The sequence below is a fragment of the Colius striatus genome, chromosome Z, assembly GCF_028858725.1.
Source record: "Colius striatus isolate bColStr4 chromosome Z, bColStr4.1.hap1, whole genome shotgun sequence".
Lineage (NCBI taxonomy): Eukaryota > Metazoa > Chordata > Aves > Coliiformes > Coliidae > Colius > Colius striatus.
Window position 1 is genome coordinate 71212155 of NC_084790.1, and position 25527 is coordinate 71237681.

At 40.7% G+C, this 25527-nt stretch overlaps 1 protein-coding gene across 5 annotated transcripts in view; it reads right to left on the reverse strand.

Annotated features, from left to right (window-relative positions):
- Positions 1 to 1584: 1584 nt before the first annotated feature.
- Positions 1585 to 25527, reverse strand: part of SEMA4D (semaphorin 4D) — an 84492-nt gene continuing 60549 nt past the window's right edge. For 4 of the 5 annotated variants that reach the window (XM_062017747.1, XM_062017746.1, XM_062017744.1 and 1 more), the window contains 14 exons: positions 22719 to 23103; positions 20253 to 20398; positions 19022 to 19084; positions 16508 to 16606; positions 15224 to 15317; positions 14187 to 14300; positions 13505 to 13656; positions 11650 to 11825; positions 11377 to 11533; positions 10457 to 10679; positions 9902 to 10017; positions 4247 to 4419; positions 4066 to 4109; positions 1585 to 2938 (listed from right to left, as the gene is read on the reverse strand). In XM_062017747.1, coding sequence (XP_061873731.1) covers positions 2019 to 2938; positions 4066 to 4109; positions 4247 to 4419; positions 9902 to 10017; positions 10457 to 10679; positions 11377 to 11533; positions 11650 to 11825; positions 13505 to 13656; positions 14187 to 14300; positions 15224 to 15317; positions 16508 to 16606; positions 19022 to 19084; positions 20253 to 20398; positions 22719 to 22812 — 2571 coding nt within the window. In that variant the 5' untranslated portion in view covers positions 22813 to 23103 and the 3' untranslated portion in view covers positions 1585 to 2018. Of the gene's footprint in view, positions 2939 to 4065; positions 4110 to 4246; positions 4420 to 9901; positions 10018 to 10456; positions 10680 to 11376; positions 11534 to 11649; positions 11826 to 13504; positions 13657 to 14186; positions 14301 to 15223; positions 15318 to 16507; positions 16607 to 19021; positions 19085 to 20252; positions 20399 to 22718; positions 23104 to 24425; positions 24466 to 25527 lie in introns of those variants that run through there. The other variant, XM_010199429.2, reaches the window with a different exon arrangement.

Below are 25527 nucleotides of genomic sequence, written 5' to 3' on the forward strand. Positions count from 1 at the left end.
CGGTAGGAGGGAAAGGTATAGGAGATGAGGCTGTGTGACAGAAGAGGACAGAAAAGAAAAAAAAAGAAGGTTCTAAGGAAAAAAGTTGTAAGAATACACCATATGCCAAAGAAATAATGCACAAAGGGCACATGAATTTTAGGAGGGTAATAAGAGAATGTGTCCCTAGGCCACTGGAGAAAAGTGCTTTCCTCCTTCACCCACATTTCTTTTTCCATCCTTCCAACCTGCTCCTCACCACATCCCCCTGCCCCCCCCCCCCCCCCCCCCAGCAATAACACCTTCAGCTAAAGCCAAGAACAAAAGTTGCTTCAAATTAATGACAAAAGTTTTCACTCTTCCTCCTTAGAGGAAACCACAAGGAGCATCAATCAGTACATGCAATATGGAAAACAGTGCAGTTGCGTCAAGGTTCATAAAAGTCAGGATATAATACAATTTATTTTAATATTTATTCTGTTATATGTACATAATTAAAAATAGAAAAATAAAACCAAACTGAATCTTATAAAATATAAACTGTTTACACTAAGATGGTCTAAATTACGTTTGCATGAAAGGTCGACATAGAAAAGCAGCCCAGGCACACTGCTGTTTACTGTTAAAATGTATTCTACTTCCAGCCATATTTACAGAAAGATGCAGTGAGAGGAACAATTCTTCAGGACTGTACCATGGAAAACGCTTTGATAGACAAACAGTGCTGCTGTGAACCAGGCTGAGAACAAATGCACACTGCCACGTTTGCAGGCATGATTCACATAAACAGTTCAAACGACCAACTGATTGAGCAGCTCCAGTTTCAGTCTCCAGTAGCACAGGAGATCGGAAGGTGTCATCCAGAAAGGGTGACGCTGCAAAGATTTGTCACAAAAAGAAGCTGAGTTACTTCTGACTCAGGGAAAAAAAGGAAAAAAAAAGGGTAACTTTTCTCATGGGGCTGTCTCCTAACAGTCCATTCCAGCCAGTCACCAGCTGAATCATTGTCTTTAATTCTTCTTGATTCCTGTTCTGCTTCCGCTGTGCAAAAAATCCTCTCTGTGTCACTGTTAACTGACAGCTGTTTGCCTGTACTCTTTTGCTTTAAAAACAAAAACAAGAGGGTTTAAATCCAGTTTTGTATATAAAATAGAATGGGACTATGTTCAGCTTACTGGTTAAAGGAGGGGGTGAAAAAGGGTTAAAAAAAAAAAAAAAAGGAAAAGCACTCCTAAATCTATTATTTCCTCCCTCCCATCCCCACATACTCCATGTTTTGTACTGATATTGTTGTACCTAAATTTCTAGAAAGCAGCAAAGAAAACAGCTTTTGAACAAGATTATCCCTGAGAGTCTTACACAAATCAAGCTGATGCTATCCCCATTATACCTTAAAACCTAAGATACTAAAAGAGCAGTTAAAAAAATTAACTTTAACCAACTAAAGAGACCTAGTGTGCCAAAACACAAAGCATAAATCTAAAAAGTAATCACTAGATGCAAAGAAAAAAAAAATGTCCCAATCTGGACAAAAGTCTATAATTTACCAATCTGATAAACTAAACTTAATTTCCAATTTGGAATTAAAATGAAACTAGGTCTTTTTTTTAATGGCAGCTAAAAATGTGTAGACTGAAGTACTTTTTAAAGCCAACTGAATTAGGAAGTTGCTTTTATCCTACGGAAGAACAGGGCTGAAGAACAAGCAAGTGATTGTTCACTAGAGCCAAGTGCTCAGAGGGGGAAAAATTGGGAAGAAACAAATGGTGATCTGAAACTGGCCATTCCAAAGAAACAAAAAAGAGAAAGGAGAAAAAAATAAAATAGTACAACACAAGACGCTATGGTCTGCAGGCAAGAACACCACTTCTCTAATCTGGCACGATCCCAACGCACGTTGGCTTGCTGTACAGCTGAAGCACGTAAAGCCAACCAAGGCCCAGCGGCCAGGCCTGCACTCCCCATGCTCAAACTGCTCCAGCCACGGGATCCTTGCTGGCTTCCGCCAGTGCCCGCGGCCGGGACTGCGGCGCGCTGCCTCAGTCCCCCTCCACGTCTGAGTCAGCATACTTGAGCTCGCACTTGACGTCGAAGGGCCTGCCCTTGGCCTCTCTGGTGGCCTGTGCGTCGCCCAGCGGCAGCTGCCCGTTCCCGCAGTCGGGCTCAGTCTCGTAGCCTGTGTCGTGCGCCGGCCTGGGCTGCTCCCCCCCGCTCTGGTGGCTGACGCTGCCCTGCTCCACCAGTGTCTCCTTCACACTCTGCTCGCAGTCGGAAAAATCAGACTTGGTTTTCTTCTTACCGAGAAGTAAGACAGAGCGGAATTTCAAGCACTGCCCTGGTAAGTACCCCTTGTAACAGTTGTAGGAGAGCAGGCACAAAAAGAGAATAAAAAAGAAGAGGAAGAGGAACATCAACAGGAAGTTATCATTTGACTTGAGGAACATGGTCTTTTCCGGGACCGCGTCAGGAACAGAGTTGAAGGGCTTGGTGTTGGAGGCTGCGCTTGTCAGGACGGGGCCGATGGGCTCGGTGACTATCCTGGCTGTTGTCAGCGGCACCGTGTGAGGGGCTGAGGTGTGGGTGGCAGAGCCCTCAGTCGACACAGTCGACACTTTTGGCACATCACTATTACCTTCTGTGGGTGCCGCCGCTGCGGTGGGGACCACTGTGGTATGCTGCATTTTTCTCAGTTCCAAAACATGCTTAGCCAGCACCTGAGAAAATTTTTTGTTCTTCACTTTTTCTTCCGACAAACACTGGTAAACACCGCTGTCTCCTTCTGACAAGTTGAAGATGAGCAGTGCCTTCTCCAGCAGACGGTACTTGGGACTCTCCACTCTCAGCACATCATCTTTGAACTTCCAAACTACCTGTGCCAGGTTGGACTTTTGAGAACACTTGAGTTCTGCTGTGCCCCCGTGCTTGAATGTATGCTGTAGGGAATTCTCTCTTACTTTATCTGGAACATCAAAATAAATGTGCAGAGTATCAGCAATGATTCCTGTTTGCTCTAATCTGTACAGTTTCAAGAGACTGTGCTATGGTCTTAAAGGAAACGTAAAGCTTACGGCATCCAGGTTACCTCATGAGACCAAGGTGATGGCATGCAAGAACCTCAGTGAAATACCAAGCTACAGCTGCATGCGAGACATCAAGACAGACTAAGACATCTCAAACACTAAGACAGCCTCTGCTTCTTGATAAAGGTGAGACCTTGTTGATCCACAACTGAGCGTGCCTCAGATGAGTCATTGTTTGAGACACGATGCTGAACATGGTATCACTTCACATGCCATTAGTGTATTTTAAGTAAAATAGCAACTACAAAATATCCATGAAAAAATTGAGCCAACTGCTGTTACTCAAATGCTCTTCCAAGAAAGCATCAGCACTTAACAGCACACCCACAATGCAACACCATAAATTAGCTAGAAAAAAACCCAAACCCTAACAACAAGCACAACTCTCATGGCAGTCCATGCTCTGCCAGGATTAGCAACAAAATGGAGTAAATCAAACTCTTAAGAGCTTTGTTTACTGCAGCACAAATCTCCTTTAACACTACTCTTCTTTAAGATCTCCTTGATCTGATAGCAGCAGCACACACTGAGGAAAGGACATGTGGTTACTTGCCTTCAAGTGCTATGAAGGGTACTCCAGCTGCTCTGTATCATATTCTCAGTTCCTTTCCCCTTTCACCATAAAACCAGCTTTTTTCAGTATCATTTCATCTGATCCAACAGTAAAAACCAAGTACTTATCAAGGCTCACAGTAGAATGTCAAATGCTGTATCACAGAGGCAGAGGCCTCTGCACTAGAAGTACTTATGGCAAAAACTGCTTTCATTCACAAGTTGCTGCTGAGGTGCCCCTGTTCACTGCAGGGGCTTGTGAAATGCGTGCAAACACAGACAGTTTTACAAAAACATGCAGACTGTACAGATGTTCAAATATTCAAAAGCAGAATCTCACACCTACTGAAACACAAATGAATGTCCAGATAATCATAAAACTCAAAGCCAAAACAAACAACTCTTTCACTACTCCACCTAGGCAAGTGAAAGAGTTCTTCAAAGACTAACTCACCAGAACAAGAAGATGCATCTCCACCTATATTCTGAATCCAGTTCCTGCAAAAGGAAATCCAAGTGTTACAATTTCAAATCTTGTTTCCTACAGCCTGCCCATTCTCTCACACTAAGTTTGATCTTATCCAGACTGATGCAGTATTGACTGTAACTGTAAGGTAATCAAAGGTTATCATTACCTTTCAGTTTCACTTTCTTGAAAAATATTAATGCAGGAAGCTTCAAGGGGTTTCCAAGCGCAGTAAGGGTCCCTTGCTAAAACACAGTCAACGCAAGTGGTGTACTTGTCACAGAACGCCACTGGAGACTGAACCACACCGGAATTTGAACCAGCATAGAGGTATCTTCTGCCCTAAAAATAAACAAGTAAAGCACAACAAAACACACACAGACAATTAATGAAAAAAAAATTTAAATTATTACACTGAAAAGCTGCACACACAGCCACGTTTTTACCAACTGGAGCATGAAGGGAATAAGCATTTTGGTTCGCTTTTATTTCTAGGAAGGAAAGGAAACTTGTTCTAGAAATATTTAGCAACACTAGAAGTGCAAAAAGACCTAAAAAAAAAGAAACCCCAAACCTGAAATAGATGCAGCTTAGGTGAATGGAAAGTAACCCTGCCTCACCATGGCTTTGTCACACAGTTTCTTCCACAAATACAAATACGCTGACAACCCTGTATGAGGTGATGCAGGACAAGCCTGTGCTGGTGACAAGGCTGCAGCAGGCACATGCAAGATTGAACAGGCAAGGCTTGCTCTATGTAGGACCTACTCCTGCTCCTGTAAACAATAACCAACCCTACTGCCCTCAGCTCTGTTGCCAGCCAGGTTTCTGCAGCCACATCAGCATCAGCTGCACAAGAGTCAAATGCAGCTGCCCTACTTGCTGCTCAAGAAGGAACATTGGAGAGTATTCAAAGGAAACAGCACTGGCATGACACCTGTGAAAAGGCAGGTGTCAACAGAGTGTCTGTTGGACCCACTGTTGCTGGGGATCCCAAAGAAGTTCCACTCTAAGCAGGGCAGTAAAAGGCCATGCTTGCCCCAAACATCCTTGTCATAAAAGGTGAGCAGCTGCCCTACTTCTCTCATCAGCTTCACAGCACAGGGAATCTGACAGCTAAACATACACTGTGAGCTTACTTATTGCTATGCAAAGCCTCACGAAAGGGGCCTGTGCTGCAACCCAACCCCCCAGTGACCAACCCTCTAGTCCTTTCAAGAAGTTGTGTGTACAAAGCCAAAAAGCACATGCCACCTTGGCAGTGGGCTGGCTTCATCCTGAGCAGAATACTGAGTGCATTTATCAGCACTCCACTGCAGTTGTCATGGAAAATGAGACAGATCTCCAAGCACAGAGTGGTTTCTCCTGTGCTGTAGCTGTACAGGTCTCAGTATGTGGAAATGTAGTCAGGGGTGGTGTCTGCAGTGAGATTGCTTGACTCTGGCAGGATGAATAAGGTCACAAAGTGACAGGCAGACATCCAAAGATTTCTAGTCTAAAAACATTCTCCAAAAACCTCATGTTGGCCATGCAGGCTCTCAGACTTGGCATGAGAAACAGCCTCAAGAAAACAGGGTATCTTGGAGTTGAACTTAGGTTTTAAGGCTCATTGTCACTCTTTTAACCAAGGATGTAGGAGGTTTTGCCATGAGAATTTGGAACAGGTTAGTCTCTTTAAACTGAATGATCATGAGGAAGTGTGTCTTAAAAATAGACTTAGTGAATGATTCATTCTGACTAAGAGCAGTCTCTAGAGGAAGCTAAAATCAGTTTGAGTCTGCCCATATAGAAGCATATGGACAGCTTTCAAGGAAACAACTGGTACTGGAAGATGAAAGAAAGACAAAACTGTAGCAAAAAAGAGAGCTGCTGGCACTGGTAAAATACGGCCTTTGAAAGTGAATCAAGATTCAGTGACATACAATCACGTGCACTCTTTCATCCTGAAATTTAACTCAGGTTAGCGTTGGACTATGCTGCAGTGCCCATGGAAGGAAGCCTGCAGTGCTGGAGATGTACCACTTTGCAAGAAAAGCCTGAGTAAGCTCTGACAGGAAGCTCCCCAACATGCTGAGTGTTCGCCCATTTCTCTGGTACTCTGACAGCTCATATCTAAACCAACAGTGTCACACTGTTCACGAGCTCTAGTGCCTCTCCATTGTTCCCAGCTGGTGCAGTCATGGGTCCAGAGAAGACGCAGCAAGCCAACCAACCACGAATTGTGAGAATCTACTGTAGGCTCATCTAACTCTGCCCTCCATGCCTTAAACAAGATGAAGGTACAGAGGAAGGGCCTGGAGACCACTAAAGTGTTCAGAAAGGACTCTGACTCCACATCTGGAGTTCTGAAGCCCACCATCAGAGTAACAACTATTAACCTTCTGAGGCTGATCCATTACTATGGGATGTCACTAAGGATATTACTACACCAGCTCTATGAAGGACTTCAATAGCAACTACCTACAATTGCTACTGTGATGTCCAAGGAGGTACAAACCTGTGTTTTCATGCTTTGAACAGAAGTCATGCCTGTCATGGCTATACAGTTTTCATGACTCTGGCATCTGAGACAATCTTCAACTCCTCATGGCTGAAAAGGACAGCTGCTTTTATGGGAATGTACTGGGCAGCACTGCTTCAGTTTTGGGTGTTATTTTTATGTATTCACAAGTTACTCTAGCAACATGGAAATTCTGCCTTGCAGAGGACACAAACTGTTACTGTCCAAGGTGTCATGCAGGAAACAGTGTTCTGCTTCAGACCTAAGCTTTGTGAGATACTTTTCTGTGGAAAGACAACACAGCTATGCCCTCTGCAGCCCCTATGCTATGTCTCACACTGTCCCCTCTCAGGATATTCTTGAGAATGATATCCAGAGCAAATAAATTCAGTGCCATCTTTTCTATGCTAGCCTTGGCTACCAAGAACACGCTGAAACTACTAGATCCCATGTCTTTACTCTAACACTGTAATGCCTATCCCTTCCCATCCACTCCCAAGAAACAGGGGAACCATAATTAAGCCAATATACAACTGATCACAGAACTTACCCACAATTAGAAGAATGGGCATCAGTATATTTATTAATAGAATTATCTGTCATCTACCATAGGGCAAATGCTGAAACCTCCTGTTAAAGCAAGGTATTTGAAGCTTTCCTCCCAGATAAAGCAGAAGAAATGAGCAAATATTTTATATATGCGCATAAACACACATACACACATATATATATATGGTAAGTTGCCAGTGTGATGCATCATAGAATCATACAATGGTAGGGATTGGAAGGGACCTGTAGAGATCATCTAGTCCAACCCCATGAGATAAAGCAAGACAACCTAGATTTGGTCACACAGGAACATGTTCAAGTGGATTATGAAAACCTCCAGAGAAGGAGACTTCACACCTTCCCTGGGCGGCCTGTGCCAGGTCTCCCTCACCTGAACAGTAACGTACTTTTTCCTTATGTTTAAGTGGAAATTTTGTGTTCCAGCTTTTGTCCATTACCCCTTATCCTGTCTTTGGAGACAACAGAAAGAAATGTTGCCTCATCCTCTTGTCATGCACCTTTTAAATACTTGTATTAATGAGATCCCAACTCAGTCTCTTCCAAGCTGAAAAGTGCCAGATCACACAGCTTTTCCTCATAAGGAGGATGCACAAGTTCCCTGATCATCTTGATGGTCCTGCACTGGACTCTCAGTGTTTGTCAAAACTATATAGAGATCCTCAAGACTTCTAAGCATGAAAGGACAAATAAGCCCACAAGGTGAGCTTGAAAGAATTATGGCATAAAGTTGATCATGCTGATCAGCTGAGCTGATAATGCTGGCCTGTAAAATTTTGTTTAGCATCACACAAAACCAAAAGTTGTGTCTAAGGTATCTTGGCAGTGCTCATAAATCCTCTAGATGCAGAGCACTTATTGATCACCAGGTCACTACTGAATGCCAGTATTACTACCAGATACTTCAAAAAGAGTAACTCTTTCAGAAATTTCTCCAGGTGAGGGGTCTGATGTAACAAGCCACAACTTAGTAATTCTGTAGACATTCAGGTATCTGCAGGTTTGAGTAACTAGGGCCAGAAGCCTAATCGGTGTACAAAGTACACACAGTGATTGTCCTCCCATTGTCTCAAAGCCCCTCAGGATTAAATCAAGTGACTGACTGACAGAGCAGGAGTACAGGGTTTAGCGTCTGTGGCAAAGCTGGTCTCTCCCAACTAGAGCTGCAGCTGGCAGCCTGCTGGACCAGAGGTCCTTACCCCTGCCCATACTAGCCTGACTGCTTTCACCATACATCTGTGTCATAGTTTAGTGAAGAGTTGTTTTTGCTTGGTAACAGGGGGAGGAGGTTGCAATGAAGACCTGGTAAAGAATTCCTGGACTCTACCCTGGCTCCTCGGTTCAGACCCACCTCTTGCCCAGCTGGGCCAATCCGGTGCCTCTGCCAGCTCTATTTAAGGATAGGAATTTGAAGTGCTTGACAGGAGGTGTAGGAGTGGTACAAGATGGAGGTGACCACGTGGACCCCACAGTCAGAGAAGGAGGAAGGAAGGAGGAGCACCAGACCAGAGACACCTCTGCAACCTGTGGCAAGAATGCAGGCTGTACCCCTGCAACACATGCAGGGCCATGGCAGGACTGAGAGCCACCAGCCGCTCCGTTTGAGTGAGCCCGGATGGGCGAGGGACTGTGTGGGGAGACGGCCATGGCCCAGGCCGTGCTGGAGAGCCTGCACACCGCAGAGCAGCCCCACACGAGAGGCAGAGAGGAGCTGCAGCCTTTGGAATAAATGCATGTCAGAGCGGCCCATGCAGGGTGTGTGAGGGATCCTGCGGAGGAGCAGGGACAATCAGTGAGGAGCCCACCTGCCCTGAGACAAATGGCAGAAACCATCCAGAATAGACTGACTGAAATGCTCATTTCCTGCCCCTCCCCTCCCAAGACGTTCATAAGGAGAGGAGAACATCAGGATCAGGGCTCTGAGCTCGGGAAGAGGGGATGGGAAGGGAGGGGAGAAGGTGGTCTTTAAGGGCTGGTAGTACTCTTCATCATTGCACCACCCTGTGTTATTTTCTGTTTGTTATGTTTTGGGGTTTTATGGTTACGTTTTGACTAGTGTTGGATTCAATTATTTTCTGTTTGCTTCCCCAAGCAACTTAGCCTGGTCTGTTTTGTCCACGACCATAAGCGGCAATTAAGTTCTTCCTGCCCTTTGGCAATTCTCAAGTCTGTGGTACTTCAGTCTAATCCTGGTCTTTTGTCTCTTGATGGGCCTAAACCAGGACAATCTGGTAAGTAGGAGCCTGCGAGATTTGGGACAGCAGAAACCAATTTGTTACAGAATGATGAATCTGATAGACAGGACTGTTCACTGTTCTGGGGTGATGTTTCCTGTTCTGGGGTGACTTCCTCAGAACACACTGATCCTCTGTCAAACCCTAGGAGGTTTCCCCATGGGCCTGAGGTGGCCACCAGCAGTCAGGATTTTTAAAACACTACTGATCTGAAAACTGGTGCCATTAAACACCTTACAGCCTCCAGCATCCACACACCGAATACAAGCAAAGATCACCTGCGCACCTCTGCCTACCACCAACAATTTCCACAGATCTACATACCTTCAGAACTTGCCACCTACAAAACACACAGAAATTAAGCAGGAAATCAGTCATGTTGCTTCAGCATGAGGAGTTACAGATGCAGACTTTGGCTTTGTGTTGAGTTACAGTCATTTGTCACAACACAGTTACAAAGTCACACTAAAAAGTCTGTGGAAGAGGAAAATGAGATGAATGCTGTGACACCTAAAGCACTTACTTTTTTGGATGAAAGCAAGAGAGTTTGTACTGGCTCAAAGTTTGGAAAAAGCTGTGTTTCTTCAACAATATGCATTCCATTTTCATAGCTGATAGCTTTGTGGAGGGCTCCTCGGTCTGAAACAACAGAGTAATAAATTCAAGTAAGATTCTTAAAAGGGCAGAAAACATTGCACAATCACTGTAAGGTGTGTCAATAATCTGCTGGCCAGCTGAAGACTTCTCAGAACTCTGTGCCGTTGGCAACCACTAAGCCTGCCAACATAAGGAGCTCTCTGAGGAATAAGTAACATTTTGGGACAAAGATTGACCACTATGGGATTATCTTATGTGTAGTTTTGCTGCACTCATTGCAGTTTCACAGTTCTTCTCCTGCAATACTTTTTCAAGGTATGCAAGATCCTCCACTTACCATGGACCCTCACTTTTTAATGAAAACATCAGCACATATAAAAGCACTTAAACAGAGAAATCTCAAGAGTTTCTCTTAGAACATACTTCAGCCTAAATAATGAGCGCATAATTGGTTTTTTAAGAAGTGTTTTGCAGAACTCACCTGTACTGATGAACATGACATCATATATGGTGCCATTGAGTGCTCTGACTCTGTCTACTACAATCTGGGTATACTTCACGTCTCGTTTTACTAGCCGAGGTCTATCTCCCATTGGAGTCACTGAGTCATCCATTAGAGGATGGTCTTTAACAAATTGCAATGTTTTGTCTGGTAAATTCAGAGAACTCATGTAGTTCGATGCTCTGGCTTCATTGTTTATACACTAGTGGGGCAGGGGAGGGGAATACACCAAAAAAAGAGACAATCAAATTACATAATTTAGTTGTATAAAATAAAGACAATTAATAGCAGCTACATGTATTTTCTGCTCTGGCCAGTAAGCATATCTTTACATTATACTCATTCTACCAAGAAGGTTCCCTTGGTCTCATAGCACTTTGGCTTCTGTAGTGTACTAATCCCTGGGGTTTGGGTACAAAACACATTTTTGGAAAATATTCTTTCTGGACCCTCTTACTTTTTAACTACTTTTAATTGTCACCTCATTTAGCAGTATCAACAATATGACTGCTGGGAACATGAGAAAGTAAGAAGAGTGTGACAGACTCTGAATCTACTGAGACAATGCAACAATTGCTATTACTTCTGTCCACCTAGTCTAAAAAGTATGTCAACATGAAATCTACTTCACCACTGGAAAATTAGTAACAAAATATTGAAAATACAAACCAAAGAACTTGATTATAAACTTAAAAAAACCCACTTCAATTCCCAGATACAGTGTCCAGGATAAATCACTTGAGTGTTTTTCTACAAAGTCTCTACAATGAAAAGTATCCTCCAGATCAGGGCAAACTAAAATAAAGCTTCAGCAAGTTACCTAATAGTTTGCAGTGTCTTTATGCCTAGTATCTTTAGAAAAACGACTAACTATGAGGTCCAACACCAGAGAAACTTACCGCACCAGGCCGGGGATTAGGAATTTCCCCATTGTATCGTACCCACTTTGTATGAGACTGTTCTACTGTAGCACTCTGCATATATTTTCCTTTTGAGAAAACCTCTTCTACAGTAGACAGGCTATATGCACACACTGCTGACAGGCCCACATTATTCCTAAAATGTTCAGGAAGAATAACGGAAAAAAACAATCATTGGAGTAATTATTGCTTTGTGTAGTAACCAACTGAGATTAAAAGTACTTATCCAGGACAAGGCTATATCACACTTACAGTTGAGGGGTGAAGACTCCATATATCACTGGTTCCTTCAAAGTTGGAGATTTCAGAATAAAAACATCATTTATAATATTGAAAATTAAATTCTTATCAGGGATGGTACAAATCAGTCTGGCCTTGAGAAAGGAAGTCCATTTTTTCTGTAAGGTCCTTAATCCTCCTTGGTCCCTCTTTTGATGTTTAAAAAAAAAAAAAAAAAAAATGTTTGTGAAGAGAATTGGCAACATTTTTGCATTTAATAACCACTGCTATATAGTATGAAATTACTAAGCTCTGCTACATTTTAATACTTCATCTCTAGCAACATCAATAGATGTTACCACACTCACAAACAGAAAAGTCAGGAAGCCACAGGAAAATCAGTTGATTCAACAAAAGTAACACAGAATGACTTCTATCAATGTGTGAGACTTATAAAAGAATCATACTTCAGCAATACTTGAAAAATTTATTATCAGAACAAATAAAATAAACACGGAAGTATCACGCTGTCCCTTATGAGAAGTAACACTGCATTTGTCCCAAGACATCTGAACTGTAATTCAAATTCTAATGTTGCAATAGGCACTTAAACTTGCCTGACATGAATAACTCCATCAGAAGAAATGCAGTAATGGCTTAATGATGCAAGCAGGTACCACCTTTATTAAGGGCTTTCAGTATCAAGGCTTAAAGTAAAGATTATGTCAACTAGAAAGGTTTCAAAATGTTTGATACTCGAGCTGTAGCTCTGTTCTTTCTCTTCAAAAAGTGGAGCATGTTTGAACATCATTAGAATTTCCCACTCGTTATCCAACACTGTTACACAAAGCATTAAAGGAAATCTGCAAAATTTATCAGCATAATTGTACAGATTTGCAACCTGACATTAATTCCCATCTCACATAATGAGCAGCAATAAAGCTCTCATATTCCACTACACTCCCTGTTTCAAGGGTGCACAAGCTGTTAGTGGGCAGAGAGGGCCATAACAATAAGACTCATGTAAACCTGCCTCCAGCAGCTTGTATAATGGAAATCTCAAGGGCAGTAACTTGTTATTGATGTTTTGACTTCCATATTTAAATAATAAAACAGTGAAGCCAAAACAAAACATTTCAACCGCATCAAAATGAAAAGGCTCAATAAATTTCCTGTTAGGGGAAAAAAAAAATCCTGAGGAAATGGATACGTTCCACTGGAAAAGTTTTTGTTAAATCAACATTTCTGACTGCAAAAAAAACCTCTTTCATCAGTAAGATTTTAACCAATCTCCTGAATACATACTCAAATTAGCCTAACACACTGAGGTTCTAACACAGCAAGTGACAGAATCAGGCTGCTGGTGATCATTTTCCTTGAGGCTCTGGGCAGCTCTTACAGCTCCCTCGAAGTCCCACCTGCTACATTACAATCAAGAACTTTTCTGCTGTGGACACAGCTACAGTTTTGTTTGTATACAGCTGTTTTGAAAGTAACTTGACAAACATCCTATCTGCTCAGCCCTGATTAAAGCCAGTTCTTCCCAGGCAGCTTAGAGTTGTTTAAAAACCATGAAAATAAAAAGCCCGGGAAGACACTTTTTCTGTTGCTGGGTTTGTGGTTGCTTTTTTCCCCTCAGGGGTGCGCTGAACTTTCAGATGTACTGAAATTTCACCATTGTGCAAAATTACATCAAGTATTTGTTCCCAAACCAACAACTGGGCTTTCTCAGTGCTGAGAAACAGATTGAAAATGGTGATTCACTAAGATTCACCAAGTTTGACAGCTTCCATTTAACTGGCAATAACTCCACAACAATAAATGCTGTTTAACATACAAAAAAAATCATTGAGTTGAATTAATATAAGTACACAGAACTATGTCTCACCTTGCACACTCTAGCTATTCTTGGAATCATCAGTTTTCCAACAAATTCATACTCCACAGACACCTCAGTGAAAAAGAAGTATATCTTGTCATCTTCTCCGTCTGTGCTGTTTTGATCAGCTCTTATCACATCAGCAAAAACAAAATTGGGCTCTACAGATACAAAAAGAAGAATTTTCGATTATATGTGAGACTACTTAAACGATACCATCAAAGACCCTCTAGGATTCATCTTTTGCCCAAGCCTCACATTTACCCACTCTCCAGTCATAGACCTACCTACATAGTTTGCTGTTCATAATATCTAAAAAATCTGTGAAAGACCAAAACCTTTCCCTTCCTTACTATATTACAAGTATACTGCATTATTGCAAGGATGAACAAGTAGATATAAAATAAATGGTAGCTCTTTAATGACAAGTTGAAGCCTGCATGTCTTGAAGCTGTTTTCATTGTCAAAGCTAATAAAAATCCTGAAATTTCAAAATAAAATCTCCTGATGGCACACCAAAAAGGCACATACTCACATGTCAGCACATGCCAGTATAAAAAAATCCATTCTCTCAGAGACATCAGACAATTTCCCCTTACCCCAGGATGAGACATCTGAACTCTTTGTCTCTATATGTGACTCTAGGAAAGAAAAAAGCTATTTGGTTAGGCCAGATTTTGTGCCCACTTACCATTAAGCCAAGGTATTGCGTACTCTGTTCTCAGAGGGCTCTGATGTGAGTGCCTTGAAATGATAGGTTCACTTCCCAAGAAATTGTAGGAAGTCCCAGAATAAAGCTCCTCATCTGTTACCACAAAACCAAATATTTCAGACTTTCTTATGCTCTGGATATCAAAAAGTGTATATAAGCTTAAATTTCTCACAAGAAAAGATAAACAAGGATTTCCTCTAAATTGCCCCACACATCTTCTATGTTTACATTTCTGCTGACCAGTCTCAAGACAAAACACTTCTACATGTCAGTTTATTATTGCTCCAACAAAAGCAATCGGTAAAAGACATCACTGTTTCTGTGCTAGTGAACACTTAATGTACAAACCTACAGTTTACACACAAACATGCAAATTTCCTTAAAAAATGACACAGAAGTTTTACATGTAATTAATTTACTCTTCCACGCCATCATTATTCAAACACAACTTTTAAGAACTTGGGCAACAATGGAGAGAGTATGTTCTTTCCCTTTTCATTTCCTGTTTTGTGTTACTTTGAGCTTCTATGATCTTGTGACACCAGGGTACAGCCATGAACTCTAGTTTCACCAAATCAAGATTCAGTGGTGTCTAATTGTACATTAATATACTTGCACCAAGTATCTCACTTCCCTATTCTGTCTCATGGATGTGTCTTCAGGAAAGCTAAAAATTCTGTTTCTTAAATTTACTGAAACAACAGTAATTCTTACTACAAAGACAGTCAAAGTAAATTTTGACTACCTGGATTAAATGTATTAAACACCCAAAAATATAGTTTGAAAAATCAGTATTTTAAAAGTTACTTCCAAAACAACATAGAGTTTTCAGTTCTCCTTTTAGGAGACATACTGAAGTTGAGTACATAAGTATTTTGATATCTGCCTAGATATACAGTAAATATGTAAAAATACAGATGTAATCTACCATCCTGATATTGAGAGACTAGAGAATGACAGTGGAAAAGATCATGTTTTTTTCTACATAATATAAGATATGCAAAGTCTGAACTTACCAACCATAACAGACGTGTAGCTTTGAGCAGGATCAAATGGACATCTGCCCTTACCATCTTCATTTTTACCTCCAAGTTCAAATGAAATTAAACTCTGCAAAACCAAAGGTTGAAAATCACAAGACAACTAACACAGCTAACGCAGCTTTTCTTTCAGCCACTTGACACATCCAAAGGCATCAACAATATTACCATCAACCTTCAGCATGAAAAGCATTTTTCCCAAGACTATAAAAGCCTTATGAGTTTTCAGAAAAATCTTATTGATTCCAGCAGACTTATCAAGTCTGGAAAGGAAATGTGATACTATGATTTGTGAAAGCAGGAATAGAAAATGAAAAGTTAAGTCCAGGCAGATCTCAAGAAAGAGTACATCAAAAAGCCAGACAGTAGGAAAGACGGAGAAGATAATTCAAATATAGCATGAGCTACCAATTGTTGAATTAGTCTGAATAAAAATGAGGGTGTTAGAAAACAAGAAGGCTGCCTGAAGGGGATTTAACAATTTTTGAGATATGTTAAATTTGTGAGATGTGACATAATCCAACTAAATTCTAAAAAGCAGCTGTGTACTTTGGCAGCTACTTTATAAATCACTTAAAAACCCAGGGAATGAGGTTTGGGAAGATGATGGAGAACTGTAGACACAGTACTGGGGAAGCAAACAATGATACTGTGTAATGAAGACATTGGAGGCCAAGGGCAATGACTTCTGGCAGCGTTCCAGAGGTGATGACAGGCAGACTTGCAGGCAGGGAAGAAAAAAAGAACAAACAATTACAAGATTTCTCAATTTCAGAAATGTTAAGAGCTGCACTGATACAAGACTCATCGGCAAGCAAAAGCTGTTTTGACTTTATGCCAATACTTCACTGTGAAACATTCAGCACTATGAAGCTGTGACACAGGAGCAGAGACAATCAGAGACAGGAACTTGAGAAACTTCAGGGAGATTCAGTGGTGAATGGAAGTCATAAGGAATGTCATTTCAGTTTCAGAATCTGTTTTTATGCTAATGCACAATACACACAAAAATCACGAAATCTAAGAGAAAAATAAATCCACGGTTAAACAAGATAAATCAATAATCCACTAAGTGCTTTGAAAAAGGAACACTATGGTCTATTCCTATACTCTGCCATTACTGTGGGGCAGCATAATAAATGCTCCAAACATTGCAACTGGCACCGAAATTGCAATAGTCTTTGGAAATGGAGACTAATTCACTGTTCAAATGAGCTAAGGTGCAGTTCTTACTGTATCAAAACACATGCACATCCTCACCAGATAGTCACACGTTGGTTGAAATGCATTGGTTCCACACACGTACAGGAACGTATCGTTCAGCTGTTGCAAGACACGCACATAATTACGACACTCTGTCTGTAATAGAGGATGAGAAAGGACCAGTCTGATAAACCACAGCTTCCACACTCCAACATAAATGAACAATTAATGTGGTCCTATCAGATTGTCTGTTGCCGCTACTTATGTCATATCACACCAGATGGATACCCATCTCTCTTAAGGTCTCCATGAGCTCTAGTCCTGCAGCACCTGGTTCCTACACCTAGTAGCATGCAGCTGCCTCAGGTTCACTTATCAAAGTAGCACGATCATATGCTCACAAGGATGCATCTCAAGTCCTTCTATGAAAGCACAAACTTCAAAGAGACAATCAATCCTTGGCAACAACTAGTTAAACAAGGAGACTTTGCCATCCCTTGGTAAGCCCAAATGAAACAGTAAGTGATAGTCCAGGCTGTTTCTTGAGAAAAAAAAAAAAAACTCTAATACCATTAAATTAGCTACATTGCTTTGTCATTTTTTTTTTAATCCTTAGTATCAATTCCTTTTTCATCCAAGGTATTTTCTTGATTCCTTTTACTCCGAAACAGAACACATTGTTCAAGCAAAGCCCTGAATAAAGGACACCATAGCATTTCAAAGTAATAACCAAGAAAAAGAAATGCTAACACACTTAGAAGGAAGAAAATATCTGGTACCAACATCACCCCTTAATTCTTGCTGGTGTACAGTCAGATGCCTCCATAGTACTGTAGTTCCATAAACTACTTAAATACAAGCCCTGTCCTTACTGTTCTCTCTTATGAGTCAAATGAGGCATTTCTGTGACTAGACGGTTTGATATGGCAGAAAACTGGGGGGAGAAAGAGGAACATCTGTTTTCTGACAGATCAGGTCCTTGAACAGCTGCATAAAGGCCTTTTGATGCCTTTATGTGACAGCACAGTGACAATATGTGGGGTAGAGGACTGCCCACTTTAGTCTAAGAAATAGCAGTAATGGCTTAAGACTTCAATCTTTTTCAAACTGTTGTGATATGCAAAACATAACAGCTACAACATAAATGTGTCTAGCAAAAGGTTATGAGTAGAGTGAGGAAAAAGTATGGCTGGTAGTGTGACTTGCTAAACTAGGGTCAGGAAACAACCAAACAAAAAAGAAGGAAGAGAAGTTTGGAGTTCTGGTAAAGCAGTTACAGGGTCTAATCCATTCTAATTAACACCAATGACTTCTGCAGAGGACTGGTGGTGATGTGCATGCCATCTGCTGAACTGTGTGCACATGCATGTGAGAGAAACCCACATCTCTAATACTCATCGCAGCTGTATGTAAATGTTACTACTAGCAACTCTAGCTGAAGAAATCAAATAACACTGAGTGCATCCTGACAAGACAGACAAGGAGAAGGAAGCAGCCTTCCCACCACAGCTCATGTTTGGATAATGTATGGATGGTTTTCAGTTAAAGGAAAGGCACTAAGCTGAGCCGAGGGAAAGGAAGCACACTCCCACCTTGAGAAACTCCATGAATGCAGGACGTGTATCTGTCCTGGGTGCAGCACCTGGGATTTTATAACAGTGTAAAGCTAAAGGGCTGCAGTTCAGAGACGTCAAAGTCAAATCCCTGCAAGTGTAGGGTAGGCCTGATTTTATAATCTCAGGGCTAGCAGACCTCCACTTTTCAACCTGTCCTAAAAGCCCATCCGTCAACCAGTCTGGCCCAGTCAACCCTCACTTTACTGTACCACTGAAGAAAGTGTTGCTACACAGTGGAGAACAGTGCATCCATACAGAATTAACCACCAAGTATACCATCTCCACTGAAAGGCAAAAGAAGTAAGCCAGTGTGGGCACTGGCAGCTGTGAGGAGTTCATGGTTCCCAGAAACACTGAGGGATGCCAGAGGTTGAGCTGGCTGCACTGCTGAGCTGGCAAGAGCCCAGGCTGCTCTGGTGCTGGGAAGCTGTCTGAGCAGTCACACCAGCAAGGTGCTGCCACATGGGGCACAGGCAACGAGCACCACAACAAGGATATGCTTAGTGAAAAAACACACTGCTGAAACAGTACTGCTGTTTATTAATAACCCTACATCGTTACAGCAAAGCAAACAAAATTATCAGTCATCCTGTAAAATCAAATGCTCAGGAGGAATTATTGCAATAACAGAACACACTAGTTGCTATCAATTACTCCAGTGAAAGTAACTCTGGCTTATCATTTTAAGATAAAGACTTGTAACCTTAAGCACACATCAGGGTGTGTTCAGATTTTCAAACATTCAAATAATATTCACCAGCAAGAAATAATAAACTAAGAATTAAAGAAAAAAAGACTAGGCATGCTGCAGTTTCTAAAGCTCAAGTTAATTAAAGAATTTGGATGATTATTTCAAAATTTTAATTTCAAACAGTTGAAGCCTTTCTTCTTTTAACATCAATCCTCTTGAAGTGAATGTGTAACATCTTTCTCAAAGTTCAATAAAACTACATACCTGTTCTGATTTGCCCTTGACTGCACATTTAGTTCTTTTATCTTCTGTGACCTTCCAGTGTAACTAAGTGAAAAAACAACCAAGAAAAAGGCACATTCAAAGCACTTTAATTCCATGCAAGGTCTGAAAATTTTCCAGTAGCACACAAAGAAAGGCAATCCTAAGTCTATCCGCAGCAAATGCAAGCCATTTTGCAAGTAGCTTCAAAGGTTCAAAGCCATTCTCTCCTAGGGAGGTGACGCTTCCAAATTCATGTTCCCTAAGAGAGGCTAAACCACTGCTATTTTCTTTTGAGTTCCTCAGGACTTTTCTCCTCAAATTGCTAATAAAGTTTCCATTACTATATGCATTGGAGAAACGCAATTCTAACTACTTTAAATGTTTCTCAATTTCATTCACATTTGAATGGAAAACACCGGGTGGGGAATCAAGGAAAATTTACTGGACCAAGGGAGAAGTACAATCCTGATGGTTACATGCACTAATGAAACAAGTTTTATGTGTTGGTGAAACTATCCCCAACACCACCCATGAACATTTGTGGAAATTAAAAATCGTATGAGCATCTTCCAGAACATCCTGAGTGGGATTCCATACTGTGGCTCTTAAGTGTCAGCCTGTGCTGCTAATGGGATGAGAAGCAGGAGGCTATGAAGGACTGGAAGCAATACAATCGTAGCACACTTCTGCATGGACTAAGCTACTGTCAGAAGCCAGCATCAGTACACCCAGAGCTCTTCACTGAGCAAGCTGGATTAGACCTGTCTGCACCACCACTTGCTATGCTGACACACCTAGAGACACAAAACAGAAGCTGAAATCAAAAGGACAGAGCTTTCTTTCATTTGAATTACATGGCTGAAGCCCAATATTTCGGAACAAGCTCCAACCTTGCTTGTTTTGTATTTGATTGACAGAAGATGGCCCACTCCTGATAATAAAAATGTATAAGAACCATCACTACAGATGATGCTCAAAGTTCCTCCAGTCCAGTATCTTGTTGCCAAGAAGAAAATACATATGGAGAGCTCCAACTGCTTGTTTATATCCAATCTCTTTCTTCCTCTCATCTGATGCTGTTTTACTTTATAGCATCTTCCAGAAATAACACTGGAGTAACTCACAGAGTATTTTCTCTTTTAGGTACCTACCACCTAAAGTGTATTGCTATTCACATCAGGAAATTTAGAGAATCATTTTTACATCAAGGATAATGTATTAAAATGCATACCTCGTGCTGCTTTTCAGCGATATTCACAGAGTTTAATGCAAAGATCACTTCTCTGGCTCCTACATACAGAACATCTTTGTCTTCACTTAACAGCAAGGTTGAATAGTTGGACACTTCTGATTCATGAAAATGTATTAGCTGGACCTCTGTTGAAATTTTAAAAAAACAGCACCACATGAAGAAACACTCGGGGTCAAGTTCATGTACTATTTTTCTAAGTTATCTAACAGCTGTTGGATATCTTGAAAAGAACAAAGGTTAGTCCAGACAACCTAACAGAGCAGAGACCCCTCAGCCTCAGAAGCTTAGTTCAGCAGAAACAGTAGCTTCCATCAATATCAAAATCACTGGTCACCACTTTCTTGCTCAGTTTCAAATGCCTAAATATTTCCTCTCATAGTGATTCTTATAAATGACATCTTCCTTCTGTTTTTCTATGTATTATTTCTCTTCTTTCTTGCAGCTTTACATTTTACATATCCACTTCCAGGTCCTTCCTCACCTTTTCACTTCCATGTAACCACCTACTGTCGAAATTAGGATGGTCAGCATGTTCCTTGCAATGGCCCCAAACAAATCTCAGAACAAATCCTGCATGATGCTTCAGCAGACTATCATAGCAGAAAGAGGACACAGAAGCCAAAATGGAACCATTTACAGAGGATCAAGAAGTTGATTTTGAAGTAGAGGCCAGAGAAGCAATGCACATGATGCAAAGAAATAACATGAGGGGGAAATCTCAATGAAAATGAAGATGAAAGAAGGAGGGAAACACAGGGGGAAAAGGCAGTGGAATGAGGAAGCATGCAGACTGGAACAAATTGGCTTGGAGAAAGATGACACAAAATGACTAAGTACAAGAATATTTGTTTCTGCTTGTACAACTACAAATGGAAAAATGATTGAAAAACTGGGAGACCATATTTTGTGCAAGAATCTACCAAAAGATTGTGTGGCTTTTTAAGATACAGGCATAAAAACAATATTTAGTTTGTCCCAGTTCTAACCTTAGAAATTGTACGTTTTCAACATAAACACTCCAGAAACTCTAGTTCATTTTAAACTAGAATCTCAAGCATGTCATTTTCAAATCTTTTAACTAGCAGGAAATTTTTTCCCTGAGTGGCTGAACTGGTTCATACAACATCACACATTCCTTTCTTCACTGAACTAAATTCCCCCTCCTGTTGAAAGTAGGCTTCCCATATTTAAATGCATCCACCTTTAGCAGACAGAGACAGGGAGAAACATCAGGAGTGAAACTAAATTCCATTTATTTTAAGTAATTTAGATGTGGGTCTGTAGCATATTGCTGTAATATCGTTTAATAGCAACTTGCCAAATTTTAACTATTATACAAGATAGGAGGATCAAGCAGTGTAAGCTGAATCTACAAGCCTTGTCCAGACCATTCTTTTTGAAAAGCTACATCAGCAACTCACTAATTGCTATACCAATAAACAGGAAAAACAGTCCCATAATAATCTTATAAATCTGCTTGTTGTGACTACATTCTTAATCTCCATCTATCTTTTCCTACGCTGTAACTGCTCAGTATTTAACATCCTTATTTGGGGTTGCTTCTTCATACTTCCCATAAACTTGTTTGGGTTTTTTCCAGTTACATCACACTTTGGTAAGCTGCTGTTGCTAACTAACTAGTAGTAAAGGAGGACACAGACATAAAACCTTGTAAAAATGAAAAGATCTGTGACACGTGGATGGAGGCATCAATCTACAGATGGATTGGGGTGGGAGGTTTGGGGATGTGGAGCAACAGATAGCTACTCTACAGTCCTGCTCTAGAGTACTATTCAGACCTAGGCTAAATTATTAAATCAAAAGCTAAAGGATTCACTGATTTCTATTACCTCGTGCCACATTTGCTGACTCTGGCTAATTATATTGAGAGGTTATGAATAGTTGCTGCCACTTTAAACAGGGGGAAAATGGTGCTCTGTGAAAGATTGTTTAAACTCTAGGCACCATATGATTCTGTCAGAAGAGAGTAAAATTCTTATCTTTTCTTCACCTGGTCATTTATTTAGTGCACAGGATGGACGGCTTAGGGTCAAAAATATATCTTAGTCTGACAAAGCACAAGAAATAGTATGAAGTGAGGTGTATTTTGCTAAGATGTTCAGACTCAAAGTAAAAATAATTTTATTAAAACAAAATATTCTCTTAAAGCAAGCTTTGGCTGCACGATGCTTCAGCTCAAAAAGCCAAATTCAAAATTCCTCCTTTAAAAAGCAGAACTGCTTGAAGCAGCTGAAACCAGGCAACCCAGTGCCTGAGTCACTTTAAAATATTCTGGTCCTGAGCACCTCATAAGCAGAGGAAAGCCAGTAACATCTAATCAAACTCACTCAAGTGGGTTGGAAGAACATACAGCCTCAACAAGTTTCAGATCCCACAGAAAGCCTGAGGTTGTAGCAATGTCCCTACTTAAGTTATGTCTCTTACCTCTATGGTCCCAAGTGATCCTTGGTACTGGGCCAAGTGCTACTGCCACCTCCAGTAACAGACCCCAAACTGCATAAAAAGCATACAGAGCCATCTTCAGTGTCCTTGCTCTTCAGAGCTCCTTGGATAGCTCTAGCAGGTAGTGTTTCTTTACCAGAAGAAACGCAAAGCCCAAGAAGTATTAGACACCAGGCATTTCCGACCTTGGGAGCAGTACAACAAGGCAAGCAAGTACAAGTACGTGCTCTTCAGCAGATCACTTCAAGGGAACGCACATTTTCCAGGATGCTGCACACAGAGACTGCCCACACTCTCCACAGGCTGCAGAGCTGCTGAGAAGAGCGACTAAGAGCATTCTTCTCTTTCGTTGTAGAAATAAATGGTGCTGTGGAGAGGAGTGGAGCAAGAAGTAAAAGAGAAAGCAAATCAAGTACTGCCAAAAATAGCACATTGTAGGCACTGGTTTTGCAATACTTCTAGGCTATCTGCATAGCTTAATTCAGATAAAGAATACATTAATGTGTGAAAACACAATTCTTAAAAACAAGCCACATATTACATTGAAATGATTACTTTCAGTTATTGCATATTTTCCATCTACAATGCCAAGTACAAATATCTTGAACTACCACTTACGTTTAATGCACAAAATCCAACTCTAATTTATATATTTTGTTACTTTTAATAGTGAGTCTAAGAAAATCACACTTCTCATAACAAAAATCATCAGGATCAAGTTCAAAGAGTAATGGCCATGAGAAATGCAGCATTTACCTTGAGCATCCTGCCATTCTTTAGAGGATTCACAAACAGAAGTGTAATCTTAAGAAAGACTTTTCATGCTACTAATATCCTCACAGTGTGCTGGGGTAGAAATATAGCTACAGAAAGAGTGAGCAAATGCACTCTGTACAAAAATAAAGGGATAAAATGACTAAATACTGAAATTTTTAGAAGGTTCTATGAAAGTCACTCTGCCTCTGAGCCAATTCATCTCAGGCCTAGAGAAGGCTCTGTCCTCTGCAATCAAAACCACGCACTGCTTTCTACTGCAACTTCCACGTCTCTATTGCTTCTGTCTTCCTACAACCACTCCTAAGTCAATACTTATTTAAGTATTTATCAGGAGAAATGGGCACAAAAGATGCTAAATTTAGACCATGCCGTCGTCTCAGACACCAGCATGACACTACTAAGAGACACATCACAACCTAAGGAGTTATCTAGCAGGAAGGGCAAGGGAAGGTTATAAAATCTTCAGCAGCATTCAGGAGGAAAGCAGCAGCACTTGAGGAAGGCACAAGAGAAAAACTGGGGTGAAGCTGCAGTAAGGAAATCTCTAAGGACAAGGGTGATGCTGATAACCTCTTTGGGAGTCAGAGGCCCCAGGTTTAAGCAGGCATAAAAACCTCTGGGAAGTGCAATCAGAGCATCTGCTACAAACACAGAACTAACATGGTCACGTAGAAGATGAACAAATACATTCAAACTTGTATACTGAAATAATCACAGGCAAGGTTAAGAAAAAAGTTCTTTTTTATTCTCACATCTTTTGTGTACTAAGAAAAATACCCACACAAATAGGACTAGCAAATCTGTACCCTTGTAAAGAAAAACCCTGGGTCTCCTACAGCCATAGTTACACTCCTTGCATAGCTCACCTACCTTAGAAAATGTAAAATGACAAAAAAACCTGAAAGACATTACCTTTTGAAGGAGATAAAAGATGTGGTTGGGTTAGTTAGTGTCTGCTTTGCTGTGTGGCTGGGAAATTGCTCTGGCCACAGAAAGTATTCACTTTGTTCTCATTCCTATTAGTTTAAATAGAGATGAAAATGCACTCAAGAGTTTGTCCTTTAATTTAGCCTTTAATGTAATTATCCTTTTCCCTCCCTCTCCCTTCCCTGTGTTGAAATTTATGTGAGATAACTCTTTTACCGACATCCACTGGGAAGTCATCCATAATCTAATATGAACCTGGTTTTATATAACAGAAGGGGTAGAAGGGAGGGGGGAAGGCCCAGACAGTGGCCTAATTTCCAACTTAACTCAGTTTCATCAGTGTTTACTGGCTTTGATTAGATTTGAGTGCTCTGTACTTCTAAAAAGTTAGGTCTCCTAATGCTTTAGGTTATACTCCTAAAAATGAGCCTCAATTTTCTTGAAAACAAGAACATTCAAGAAATAAAGCAAAAAGAAACCTGAAACACTTAATTACATAATTAAACTGTAATCCAAGTAAATGTAAATGTAATCCAAGTGACCACAGGTCTACTTTTCTGTTTTCTGTAATACTGCTGAAAATTTTCTGAAGTATGCTAAAACTAGTAATTTTAATTTAGGTACTTGGCTGCTATGACTTAAAAATCAATTTATAATGACAAACTGAAGCAAAATAATACATATATACACAGCTTGCATGAGTCTTCCGTAATACTTGTATTTATGGCAACTAAAACAGGGCAACTACAGAAGAACAATCAACAATCCTGTCAGTTTGTCAGAGCACAGCTGGAAGTTCAGAGCTTTGAACATTCCCATTGACATGACTAATTTTAGTGCACAGGCAGAGAAATGGGAAGAGACAAGCTTCTGTTCTCTCAAAGGATAGAAAACCTAAACTGTTATGAAAAAAAAAAAATCAGGCTGCCCACATGCTAATAAGGGAATACTAACATAACTTAGGAAAGCAGGAAGTTGTGGTGCTATACCTTGACTGTTACTAAGACAGAAAAAACATCTGGCTCTCACATTCCCAGTGTCAATGGGCATCAAACAAACAGTGCCCCTGTCCACCTTCTAGAAAACA